Source organism: Mustela putorius, unplaced genomic scaffold, assembly GCF_011764305.1.
Source record: "Mustela putorius furo isolate JIRA1106 unplaced genomic scaffold, ASM1176430v1.1 tig00003899_pilon_pilon_pilon, whole genome shotgun sequence".
NCBI lineage: Eukaryota > Metazoa > Chordata > Mammalia > Carnivora > Mustelidae > Mustela > Mustela putorius.
The window spans coordinates 3,707,575-3,720,763 of record NW_025422048.1 but is presented as its reverse complement, the minus strand read 5'-3'; the positions used below and the strand labels follow the sequence as shown (position 1 = coordinate 3,720,763).

Genomic DNA, 13,189 nt, shown 5'->3' with positions numbered 1-13,189 from the left:
CTTAGTTCCGACCAATTTAAAGTGGTGGCTAGTGTGGGATCTGACACACACTGATGCGTGTGCCTCAAAACTTAAAACCATCTACAGCATCACCCCGAGTTCACGGCCGTGCCCCAGCGCGCCTGCGTACACAGTTCAGGACCCACAGGTTTAGTCACGGGAGGCAGAAGCAAGGCCTGGAGGTGGGCTGGGGGAATATTTGCCATGGTTACTGTCTGAGCTCCGCCCTGCAGGAGGCCTATCCAGCTCCTCCAGCCCTAACTACCCAGGACGCCAGGATCCCCTCCCACCCCCTTGAAGTCCCTGATGGAAAACATTCCCCATGTTGCTTCATCACCCTTTGTTGGTCTCCCCTAATGTGGCCCAGATTCTGCAAATAGCCCTTTAATTACATGTTCAGTTGCTGTGTGCAAGCAACAGTCCTTGTGCCAGGGATCGTTCTAGATACTAGTGACAAAGCAGACAAAAACCAAGTCCTTTTCCTCATGGAGCAAAAGTCTAGTGGCAGAGACAAGACAGTGGGAAAGGCAGCAGGCAGAAAATACCAAACTCAGGCTGGCTGGAGACAGAGGGATATTCTGCCCAGTTCCGGTGGGGGGGCCAGGGACAGCCTGAGGTGGGGGCATCTGAGAGGCAGGGAGGGAGAGGACATGCACCTACTTGGGGAGAAGTACTAGAGGCCCACTAGAGGCCAGCCCTGGGCAGGGGTGAGAGATGAGGCCAGAGAACAAGGTGGCCCCACTCCGTTGGGACTTGGAGGCCACAGTAAGGGTCTGCACTTTATTTTCATTACAATTCAAAGCCATCAGAGGGTTCTGGGCAGAGGGACAAGAGGACTCCGGTTTCTAGGTCACCTGGCTGCGGGGTGGAGACTGAACTGTAGGGGGCAGGAGTGGACTCTAGAGCACCAATCGGGAGGTCACTGCCAGGGGCTCCCAAGAGGAGGAATGGTGCCCAGCTAAGACAGGGAGCCAGGGAAGAGGGAAGAAGAGGAGGGAGTCTGAAGCATTCTGAGGGTGATCACAGCCTAGTCTGCAGACAGATCAGACGTGGGGTTCTCCTCCCTGGAGGAGCAACCAGAGCCACCAGCAAGATGGGGCTGCCAGTCACTCAGGTGGGAGAAGGCTGGAGGGGATGAGCAGAAGTTCACGTACGCACGTGAGCCCTTCTGAGATGCCTATTCGCAGGGGTAATAGTCAAAAGAATTTAACACAGCTGCACAGGGCATGATCCCCATGCTTGCCAGATTTGGGGAAAGGATGGGGAGGTCCGGGGATGCTAGGGGAAGGGCCAGGATTCCATTGCTGGGTGGCATGACCTGAACTGGAAGGACTTCAGTAACCTAAACACTAGCAGTGCCCCGGCCACCTCAGAGATGCTGAATGCGCCTGGAGGCCAAGAGCTATCACAGCTGGGGATAGAAACCGAAGAATCACAAGCACACAGACGGAATTTAATTTCAAGCCACGAAGCTGGTAAAAGCATCTGGGAAACAAGTGTAGGTTAAAAAGTCCACCAAGGGGGTGCCTGGGGGGCTCAGTGGGTTAAAGCCTGTCTTTGGCTCAGGTCATGATCCCAGGGTCCTGGGATCCAGCCCCAAATCGGGCTCTCTGCTCAGTGGGGAGCCTGCTTCCTCCTCTCTCTCTCTGCCTGCCTCTCTGCCTACTTGTGATCTGTCAAATAAATAAATAAAAATCTTAAAAAAAAAAAAAAGCAATAAAAAAGTCCACCAAGGATGCCATCAGAGGCGTTCCCCCAGGCCCAGAGCTCAGAGAGGGGACAAGCCCTCAGAGAGGGGACAAGTGCTTCAGGGGGGAGGGGTGATCAGAGGGTGGCAGGTGTCCCTCAGGTTTAGCAACAGGAACCCACTGCTGACCCTGGCCAGGGGCACGTTCAGGGGAGGGGTGGGAAGCAAAGTGTTGGGAAGAAATGAACGGGAGCCCCAAACTACAAGCCCACGTGCTATACTGTAGGTGATGAACAGAAGATTAAAACGTGGTTTCTGTTTGTTTTTAGGCACTGCTTTGGATTTTTACATTTCAAGCTGGCGTGCGGAGCCAAATGAATGAATGATGAAAAGTAAAAAAGCAATCGCTCCTGTCAAACAGCCAGAACTCTGTAGGCAGCCAAAGGGCTATAAAGAGCCCCTAAATTAGAGCTGTTTCTGCTCATTCAGACGCTGGGCCCTGCTCATGAATTCATGAATTCTTATAGAACCCCCTTAGGCAGGCAGCCTTTTATCCTTCTCGGCCTGTCTGGGGAACCTAACTTTCCTAATACCTTGACCACACACCACCTGTTTGCATTTGCAATGACTTGGCTACTCCCCACAATTCTGCGGGGCCAACAAAAGCAGAGATCAGCAGCCTCCTGGTGCAGATAAGGCAAATGTCGCCAGCAAACGGTGGGGCCACGCTGGAACGCAGGCTCTGTGTTAATTCCGCCACCCCAGGCTAGCTGAAAACAGCAATAAAAATGAAAAGAAGAATGTCAAAATGAGCCCATGCCTGGGCACTATTTTGGTGGTAATGAATTCCACACTGCAACAGTATTTCCTGCTGAGGGGACCGTCTCTAACTTGGAAAGCAATTCCAAATGAACCACCTGGCACTGCCAGCCAGATGTCGTCTAGCCTCTCCTTTAAACAGATGTTCACTGAGCAGGGGCACCGCTCTCGGCAGAAATCAACCACAGGGACACCTGGGTGGCTCCGTGGGTTAAAGCCTCTGCCCTCAGCTCAGGTCATGATCTCAAGGTCCTGGGAAGGATCCCCACATGGGGCGCTCTGCTCAGCAGGGAGCTTGATTGTCCCACCCCACCCCCCACCGCTCCCGCCTCTCTGCCTAGTTTGTCAAATAAACAAATAAAATCTTAAAAAAAAAAAAAGGAAATCAACCAGAGTTCTCCAAGTATTTTGGTTGGTTTTAAAGCTGCTCCTAAGGAGTCAGAGGCAGGGGCGGTGAGAAAGGACAGCTGGCGGCTCCCTCCTCCTCAGCAAAGGGGCAGGCATGGCCCAGTGGCTTAGCCAGATCGAAACCCTGTGTCTGGGGACGCCTGGGTGGCTCGGTTGGTTAAGCAGCTGCCTTCAGCTCAGGTCATGATCCTGATCAGCCCGATCCCACATCGGGCTCCTTGCTCAGCAGGGAGCCTGCTTCTCTCTCTGCCTCTGCCTGCCTCTCTGTCTGCCTGTGCTCGCTCGCTCTCTGACAAATAAAATAAAATCAAAGAAAGAAAAGAAAGAAAAGAAAGAAAGGAAAGAAAGGAAAGAAAAGAAAGAAAGAAACCCTCTGTCTGTCCTGGGGGCCCAGACCACACTCTGCTTCAAGCAGCCCTCAGGACTGGGGAGATGGAAAAGGCCTCTGGGCAGTGGGCACGGCAGCCCCAGCTCCAGTTGCCTCATGAAGCAGTTTTTAAAACACCAAACCCGAGCCTAAGGAATGTAGCTGTCCCCCCAGGCCCTTGGAGGGGATTCTTAGCACCCACTGGCACACCCAGAACACCCCCGCAATCCCTCAGTGCACAGTGGGGATTGACTTAAGGCTGCAAATCAGAACGATATAAGGAAACCTCACAAGCTAGTTTTTCCAATGAATGAAGAGCAGGCTAGTAGCTACCCCTTCGTTTTTCTGTTGGTTGCTGTTGCTGCTACAACAAATTTCAACAGATTTAAAACACTTTTTTTTTTTTTAATCTTCTAGTTCTGGAGGTTAGAAGTCCAACACAGGTCTCACTGGGCTACAAGCAAGGTGTCAGCAGGACTGTGCTCCTTCTGGAAGCTCTCAGGAGAGTCCACCCCCTTTTCCGGCTTCTCAAGGGTGTGTGTACATCTCTTGGCTCCTGGCCCCTCCATCTTTGGGTCAAATCTTCTATCATGTCACTCTCCGCTGACTCGCTCTAGCGCCTTTGCCTCTATCTCCCCTATTTAAAGGATCCCTGTCTTTCAGCTGGCCACGATGACCCGGGGGAATCTCACTCAAACGCCGCTGAGTAGCTACCACAACTCTCCCTTACTCGGAACCTGACAGCCACAGGTGCCAGAGATTAGGGCATGGCCCTCCGTGGGAGCCTAGCACAGCTCCGCCTCTCCGTTCGGAACACCTACTTTCGTCCACGCAGTTCCCACACGTTTTGGTTAGGACACATTTAGGATGACTTTAAGCTTTTAGAGGCAAGCCAAGGCTGACCGATCAGGGGACTTAGGAGCAAGACTCAGGCAGAGCAGAGCCTGGGCTGGGAGACAGGACCCCTGCGGCCAAGCCTCTCCAAGCAGAGGATTACATGCCAAGGGCAAAGAGGAAGGAGTGGACACACAGCAGGAAAAGCACCAACACCAGGTGGTGGAAGAGCCTAGAAACTCAGTGCACCTGGAAGGTCTCTTTCCTGAACTCACCAGAACCCAAACCGGCTCCTCCCCACAAGCCCCTCTGAGCAGCCAAAAGGCCTCCTCTCACTATTGGAGAGAGAGGGATCTACTGGATCCCCATCTCTACTGGAAATAGCTTCAGCCCCTTCCTCAGTCCCTGCAGAGGCCAGAGGCTGGCTCTCAGGGCATTGTTGGGGGGAGGGGTTAAATAAACATGTTGGAGCTCCCTCGCGTCCAAAATGACAGAGGGGGTGGGGATGTGACCTGTGACAGCAAGGAAGGGACCGAAAACCAATCAAAACATGTGACACTAAAAGGCCAACTGTCCCCAGACCCTGTCAGTCCAGGGCAATGACTGCCCTGTACACACTCGGGGGTGATGCAGCTCTGGGCCAAGCCTGTACGCACCCCTGTGGCCTGGTTGGCTCATACCCAGTATCCAGAGTAGGCCCCCTGCGGGGCTTCTGCCGGGACCCCAGCCTCGCCTCTCAGGGCCCTGGGCACGTGGCACCCCCTCTGCTCTCCTCTCTCCCCTCCCGACCAACCCCAACCCGGGGACCACAGGCTGCCCCGACTCTCATTTGTTTTGCTTGAACTACAGCGAATTTTTACTAAATGGAGGTATAAGTCATGCACCGTACAGCGCACCCTACAACTGAATGGTTCTTAGGACATTCACAAGCTTGTGCAACCATCACCTCTATCTAGTTCCAGAACATTTTCATCAGCCCAAAAGGAAACTGCACTCACTCATCAATCCCTCCTTGTTCCTCAGTTCCCCACCCCCAACCCCTAGCCTCTGGTGACCACTCACTCATCTACTGTTTTGTCCCTGTGGATTTGCCGACTCTGGACATTTCATATAAATGGGATAATATGTGGGCTTTTGTGTCTGGCTTCTTTCACTTCGCATATTATTTTCTAGGTCTGCACTGTGTATTTTTAAATTTTAAAACATGGCTTGGAATGTTTTAGGTAACGTGAATAATAATTACTAACAGAGGTCACTGGGGCATCCATCTGTATTCAGTCCTCCAAACAACCCCATGAAGTGGATGTTGTGGTTATCCCCATTATACAAATGAGGACACTGAAGCACACAGCAATTAAATGACTCACTCCTAGTAGCGCTGGCCAAGCTTGCTCCAAAGCCTGCACTCTCCCTCCGTCAGCTGGGCTCCTTCTCTTTAAGGGGGCAGGTACTCAGCAGCCAGTGGCTTGCCCACACATTCGTCACCCTTATTCTCAGCTACTTTCCATGTGTCTGTGACCTGCCCCATTCCTGGAGGCATCTACATTTGTGAATCCTGAGTTCGAGTCCTAAAGCTCGCTGGGCTGCTCATTTTTCATCTGGGAAACGGGTTACCACCAAGTTACTTTTTTTAAAGATTTTATTTATTTATTTCAGAGAGAGAGCATGCGCACATACACGCACAAGCTTGGGGGAAGGGGCAGAAGGGGAGAGAATCCCAAGATGATTCCAAGTGTGGAACCCAACGCGGGGCCCCATCTCACAACCCTGAGATCACAACCTGAGCCGAAATCAAGAGCTGAATTCTCAACCAACTGAGCCACCCAGGCGCCCCACCACCAAGTTACTTTTCAAGGTCATATGTGAGTGCCCATAAAGGACATGAGAAAAGGAGATGGGTCAGGGTGCCAACCCTTCCGGGTGGTTATGAGGGGTCCATGTGGGTGGTGCACTGAAGGCCCAGTACATGCAAGGCACTCAGGAAATGGAAACTCTATTATCATTACTGCCCACCTGCACCACTGGAGACTCCTCTCCTCACTGCACAAGAGATCAGCTTCCTATTTCTGTAGGTGAATACAGGCACCATACTTGTCATCAGAGGATTTTTTTCAGAACTAGTAAAATACACACTGGACTAAATAGACCTCCCAAATTAGAACAGGGATGACTTGGTAACCACGCTTTTAAACTCCTGGAAGCCTGAAGCCTGTCTCAACTTGCCAGAGCCCGAGGGAATTTCATGAATCATGCTTCGAGTTCTGTGTGCTGAGGGCTGCTGGTCTTTCTCGGTCACAGGTCACTACTGAGGACTGGGACCAGGTATAAAATGGCTCTTGCACAGGCCCACCCACTCCACCACTGTGAGGCTCCAAGAGAGGCAGCTCTCAAACTGCAACTGTCCAGACTCCCAGAGCAGCAGCAATTCAAAGCCCACATTTGTCATGTTGTTTTGCACAAAAGAGCCACAAAGCAAGTTCCCCACCTTGAAGCAAAAGGTTCCTCCGGTTCAGTTCTCTGAATTACAATCAAGAAGATCACTAAGTAGTCGTCTTATCCGGGTGGGATCCTGGCTCAATCTCTTCCAAGCTATGTGACCAGGGTCCCTGCACTAATATCTAACCAGCAAAACTGTTGAGGCAACTATAACCACCAAGCTTTGTGAGGTGCCTCGCACACTCCTGTTCCCCTCAAGATGCCTTTGTTGTTGCGCAAAATAGGGCCAAGCAAACCAGGCAAGGTTCAGAGAACATTCCCAAGGCAGGAGCGCGGCCTCCAGGTGCTTAGAAGCAGGACTGTGCAATCAGACAAGCCTGGGGTCAAATCTTAGCTCTGCCACCTGAGGCAAGTTACCTCCCTCTTCCCTGGGCCTCCATTTCATCTGTAAATTTCCTCTGCCACCTCCTAAAGCATGTAGTATAACCTGTGATGGCGAAAATCAGAGACCTGCTGATTTCCCTTCCTCCCCTTCTCAATGTGCGTACCATGGTGAAGACTTCCAGAAGGTATCCTTGAAGGGAATATCATTTTTCTAACTTTTCTGCACTTCCACTTTCAACGTGAGCCAATCAAGTGACCAGACTTTTTCCCACAAATGCATCATAACAAAATTAAAATGTTAACTCCCAAGAAGCAAAATGAAACGGAAAATTCAACAGCCCTGTAACTTGTTTTATTTTCCTTCGTGGCACTGACAATGTATTACGGAGATTGTGACATTCTTGTTTGTCTTCTACCCCCCACACACCAGGACATTAGGTCCATGAAGAGACAGTCTTAGTCTTGTTCGCTGCTGCATCATCTGTGTCTGGAACAGAGCCTGACACCTTTGCAGAATACTGAATGGCTCTTCTTGTAGCAAGTCCAGAAGGGCTGCCCACATGAGAAACATTTCCACATCTTTTGCAAAACTGCCTGAGACTGCCTACTGTTTTCCAGTGTTCCCCATAAGTAACATAAATCTCACTAGAACCTAACACGAGGACAAAGTTTTGTTTTTGCTGAGCTCATGTTTTTCACGAGCTGAATTTGCCTTCCTCGTCAGGGAGCTCAGAGCATAACTCTGTGTTCAACTGCAGTGTTTTCCTCAAACCTCTTTCTGATGTGGAGACGGGATATAAATAAGTGTAAGAAGATTCTGTCTGTACACGTCGGAGGGCCTATTTTTAACCACGCACTGCATTTATCCTAAGATGCTTCTCAAACTTAAATGTGCCTGCGAATTACCCGGAGATCTGCTTAAAATGCAGAATCTGACTCAGTCGGTCTGGGGCGGGGTCTGAGATGCTGCATTCCCAACAAGTCTCAGGTGATGCCTATGAAGGCCCTGGGCCACAGTCCGAGTACTGAGGGTTTAGGAAACTTGCTCCCTTGATTCAACAGCATTTCTCTCTCCACCTCCTTGGCAAAAGTCGCCCATGCTCCCTACCCCCCACCCCGGGCACCAGAAGCACCTGGGGAGCTGGTCAGACTTAACAGCAGATCGCTGCCCCCCACCATCCCGTCCCCGCAGAGATCCTGACAAAAGGGGGTAAGAATGCGCCCAGGAAGCTCCCCAGGTGCTTCTGCGGTAGGTGGCCTCGAAACACATTTTGAGAGGCCCCGCTCAAGGGAATGAGTGCGCTCTCTTCAAGATTTTCCCAGCGGCAATCTCCTGGGGACAGCTGTTGTCACCAGTGGTGACACCTTGTGCAGGATTTTAAATGGGATTTTTATTCCGCTGTTTCTAGCTCGGTCCCCCATCTCCGACCACACGGATCGCGGCAAGGTCAGAGTCCCCGCGGGCCGGGGGTTCGCACCCCCATTGCCCCGCACAGCCCCGCCCACCTGCCCGCAGCCTCCGCCGCAGGCCCGCGAGGCGGGGGCCGGGCCGCTCATGCGCAGCACGGGGCCGCGAGGCGCCGAGCTCCCGCCCTGCGGCCCACAGGGCGGGGTCCCCGCGCGCCCCCCGCCCGCCTTACCTCTTTGGACCAGAGAGGCCAAGGAGAAAGCGAGGCAGATGAGGAAAGCCGAGCGCCACACCACCATGGCTGGGAGCGCGGGCGGAGAGGCGCCGGAGGAGCGCAGTGAGCGCGAGAGCGCCGGAGGGGGAGGTCAGGGAGGCCGGGAGGCCGGGAAGGCGCTGGGACCGAGGAGGAGGAGGCGGAGCCGCAGGGGGAGGAGTCCCGCCGCCACGGCGGGGCCCCGCCCAGAGCCGGCGCGCGCGGCCCAGCCCCGGGAGGGCGGAGGAGGGGCACAAGCGCTGGCGCACAGGCGCTGGCGCCGGGGGCGCGCTCGGGGCGCGCCCGGCCGGGGCCCGGTGAGGTGGGGCGGGACTGCGACTGTGGCGCGAGGGGCGGGGCCAGCCTGCAGCCCCGGGGGCGGGATCGCTGAGCGAGGGGCGGGGCCCGTGGCTCCCGGGGGGTGGGGCGGCCTTCGTTGGGGCGAGAGCCCGCGCGTGGCTGGTTGCCCGCGGGCCACTTCACCCCCCGGTGCTCCGGGGGCGCGCCTGCGGGCCCGAAGCAGTGTGTCCACAGGGGCAGAGGAGCCGGAGGCGCGGGCGGCCAGGGCGTGCGGGGATTTCCACTCGGCGCGCCAGACTCCGCCCGGCCCGGAGCACACGGCAGGTGCGCTCTGCCAGCCGGGTGACCTTGGACAGGGCTCTTCCCCTTCTGGACTTGGCGTCCTCCCGGTAAAAGGCTGTTCCCTGGGAGCCCCTCCAGCTGCGGCCCCGGGACTCAGCACCCGTGCTCTAGCCCTAGTCGCTGGGGCTGAGGTCGCTTTTCACTGGGCTGGCTGCCCGGCCCCTCGCCGATCCCTGCGGGAAACTGTAGGGCAACCCCGTCCGGAGATGAAAGAAAAGAGCCGTTTTCGTGGCAGCCCGCTGTTGGCAAACAGCGGCACGTCTCGAAGAAATGAGTCCAAGGGCGGGGGCGCCAGGGCACGCTGGGGGTGTGGGGGGGTTGCGACCTTGGAGCCGCAGCGCCGAAGACCCGGGGGTTGGGAGGGAGGATGAGTGGGAGAGACGGGGTCAGCTCCCCGCAGGCTTTGACGATTGCGCTGAAAGCGCAAGTTCACATCTGCAGCGCCGCTGTACTCGGTGATCGACAGACGCGCTGCAGTCCTTTCCCATAAAGCCCCGCAAACCGAGACCATCTCCGGGGCTGGGCGAAATCAGATTCCAACACTGCCTTCACCAACAGAATGCCCGCCGCAGCCTTTGATGTGAGCACCCTCAAGAAGGGCTCCAGCTGCAGCCGGCTTTCCAGGACAAAGAGTGAGCCCCACTGCTCTCCGGAGTGGCAGAGCGGCGGCGTCGAGCCTGCCCCTGCCAGCCGGCGCTCTGAATCTTGCGGCTGGCAACGCAAAACGTATAAAGAGTGAGTTAATACCTTAATTTTCAGGCAGTACTTATCCTGTGGCACTAACTAGCTGGAGAGTTAACGGAAATAGCTAGTCCTTACTAAACACACACTATATACGCGGCATACTCCGGGCATTTTACCCCTATTTTGTATTTCTCACAACTTCATGTATCACCTCAATAATTAATAAGGGAAAAGGAGTGAAATGAAGGTTCTCTGAATTTGGGGGAGTTAACCAGCTACAGTCCCCACAGTGTCAAAGAGGCAGGAGGACCCCTAGGAACCCCAGTGAGTGCATGGCTAAGAGCATGGGCTTTGGAGCCGGACAGGGTTGAGATCATGGCTAGAGCCAATAAGGTTGTGCGGAGGATTAGCTGATATGGTGAAAAGTGCGAGACCTGAGACAGAGTGAGCACAGAAGCGGTCTTGTTAGTCCTGGAACTTAGTCCTGGAACACCTAAAGAAATATGGTTACTGCAAACTTGAGCCGTGAATTCCAGGCTGCAAGTATGGCCCCAACTTTCCCAGCAACTCAGGGGTGTTCTGGGCCATTCCCTGGTGCCTTGGCCTCGGTGGCCCCATCTGTACAAGGAGGGCACCAGACATCATGGGCTGGAGAGTCCCTGCAACCTCTGAGGGGCAAACCCTAGCGCCTATCTAGTCCTCTACACTGGGGAGGCATGAGGAGGCGAGGAAAAGGCAGTCACCAGGCAGTAGAGAGTCACACCCAACTGGAACTTTACCTGCTAAACAGGCAGTAGAGCTGCCCAGATCCCACCAGCTAAACCAGTGGCCACAATGTAACAACGCAGCAAAACTATTCTCTGCCTCAGGGTAGTAGGCCAAATCCAGCCCACCTGCCTGTTCCTATAGCCTGCAAACTAAGAGTGGTTTTTGTGTTTTTCAGTGGTTTAAAAGATCAAAAGAAGGTTATTTTGTGACATGGGAAAAATAATACAAAAGGCAAAGGTCAGGGTCCATGAAGTTTTGTAGGAATAGCCAAAACCCATGTATTTCTGTATGGTCTGTGGCTGTTTTTGCACTACCAAACCAGAGATGAGTAGTTGCAATAGACACCATGGACCCTGCGAAGTCACAGTATCTACCACGTATCCCTTTCCAGAAAAAACTTTGCCAGCCTTCATTCTAGTAAACTGAGCCATGACAAGGATGAATATTAACAGGTGATGGTGTGGGACTTCAGAGTGTGCTCCTCCCAAGCAGGGGATGAGTACTGGAGAGGACCTAGGAATCAGAACCAACAGAAAAGGATGATGCTTACCATGTGCCAAAAACCACCCATTCAAAAAGAAAAAGAAGCCATTAATCAAAATACTGCAAGTGTCTGAGGTTAGTTACCATATCAGATAACTCTCCCTATTATAATGACTCATCTGGGGTCCAGTTTGTCTCTCAGTCTCTTATAAGTTAGGTTAGTGTGTTTCTCAGAGGGCTGATGGCACGGAGGCCCTGATCCTGCCAGGCTGAGGTCCCACCCAGAAGTTGATGAGCCCCTCAGTCAGGTAGCTGCTACTCCACTACATTGCGGTTGAACGTGGAGTTGATTCACATACAGGAAATTTGACGCTTAGAAACTGGGATTCGATGCACCACCATCCCGTGCCATATGTGCAGACATACAGACACTCCCTGCTACCACTGCACGTGGGTGCTGGGACCAACTCCTGGCCAAGCCCACCTCGGATTCCACACCAGCCCCTTGACTCCACCCTCCTGCTACTCTTTGCACCTTCCTGAACTTCTTCTCTCCTTAAAATTGTCACCAGTTGGAAAGCCATGTGGCCTGACAAGCTCCTCTCCCAAAATGCCCACCTCTCCTCAGCTCTCACCCAGACAGGAAAGTGGTGCCCAGACCAATGGCCAACAGGCTGGCCTGGGGGTAAGAGAGGCATGGATGGGGCTGGGATGGCTGCCCCTGGCCTGAGGTAGGCTTCTGAGGGCTAGCTTGTCATTCCGCTACTTCCCAACCTTCTGCCCCCCCACCCCCGCAGCACACCATATCCTTAGGGAGATGTGTTCTAATTTCCAAAACAGCTGTATGTCACTATCACAAACCCCTCCTTGCTGTTGAAGGTACTCATCTGGGACGCACCACTGTCCATGGCAGGAGTGTCATTTCCTGATAAACCTCCCCCCCGCCGCCACCACCACTGATTGTGGGGCACCAGAGTGGAGAGGGAGTTCACATGCCAGCAGGGTCACGGACAAAGTCTTTGTCCCAACTCAAGCTCACCCTTTGGCCCAGGGTCCCAAGGCTGCTCAGCTATGCCCATAGCTTCAGAGGCCCTTCGGCAGCATCCTCTCTCCTCCCACAGCTTTGGGCTCTAATCCCTCAAATCAGACTGGTTTCTGGGGCCTGGTTCCATAGCAGTTGGGAGAGGGACGCCACACTCTCCACTCCTGCTCCCCACGGTGCAGGCAGACTTGGAGACAAAGACTCCTGGCATAGCAATGGGAATGCAAGCAGCAAGCTGCAGGGTGGGGAGCGCCCTGGGCTGCAACAGTTCCCCAGAGGCAAGTCTTCACGGGTCCCAGGCAAAATAAGAAAAATGTAGTTGTTGTGGCAAGTCCCCCCCCCGCCCCCGCAAAAGTTAAGAGTACTGACCTTTATTCTGAAATCATGGATTTTTGTGTGGTACACAAAAGTCCTTTATTTCACGAAGAGATGGTAGTGTTTGGTTTAATGAGCTTATTTTGCAAAATAAAAAGTTGGCAACTGTATCTGTCCCTAAATTAAAAGAAGGGAGGAAGGGAGGAAGGAAGGAAGGAAGGAAGGGGAAAGGAAGGAAGGAAGGAAAAGAAAGAAAGGAAAAGAGAAATCTACTTGCTAGTGAAATTCACAAGTCTGGGAACCACCAGCTATACCAGCAATATTCAGCCCACCCAGGTCCCTGATAGGCAGGAAATTTTTGGAACACACTCCACGTGTAAACAGAAAATGGATTCTCAAACAATGTTCCCTCACATTTTTTGAGTTGTAAGCCAATTGCCCCTCAGTATCCTCTCCCTCTCCACAGTGTTCTTATTCTCTCCTCTGCTGGATTTTATAGTAAGGCAAGGTCACACAGAGCCTTGAGTGCCATGCTAATGACAACGATTTGGTCCTGAGAACAAAGGGAAGCCACTCAAGGGTTTTAAGCATGGCAGAGACACAGGGAAAGTGGTCCACAGGAATGGCTGTTGGCCTTATCTAGAGGGAGCACCTGGGAG

The 13,189-nt window shown here is 53.5% G+C and overlaps 1 protein-coding gene across 4 annotated transcripts in view; it reads right to left on the bottom strand.

The window, feature by feature from the left end:
- The window catches only part of CD99L2 (CD99 molecule like 2), a 90,132-nt gene extending 81,371 nt beyond the window's left edge, over positions 1-8,761 (bottom strand). For 2 of the 4 annotated variants that reach the window (XM_013047923.2, XM_013047922.2), the window contains exon 1: positions 8,576-8,757. In XM_013047923.2, coding sequence (XP_012903377.1) covers positions 8,576-8,642 — 67 coding nt within the window. In that variant the 5' untranslated portion in view covers positions 8,643-8,757. Of the gene's footprint in view, positions 1-8,575 lie in introns of all 4 variants that reach the window. The other 2 variants (XM_045068179.1, XM_013047920.2) reach the window with 2 other exon arrangements.
- Between the last annotated feature and the right edge of the window lie 4,428 nt (positions 8,762-13,189).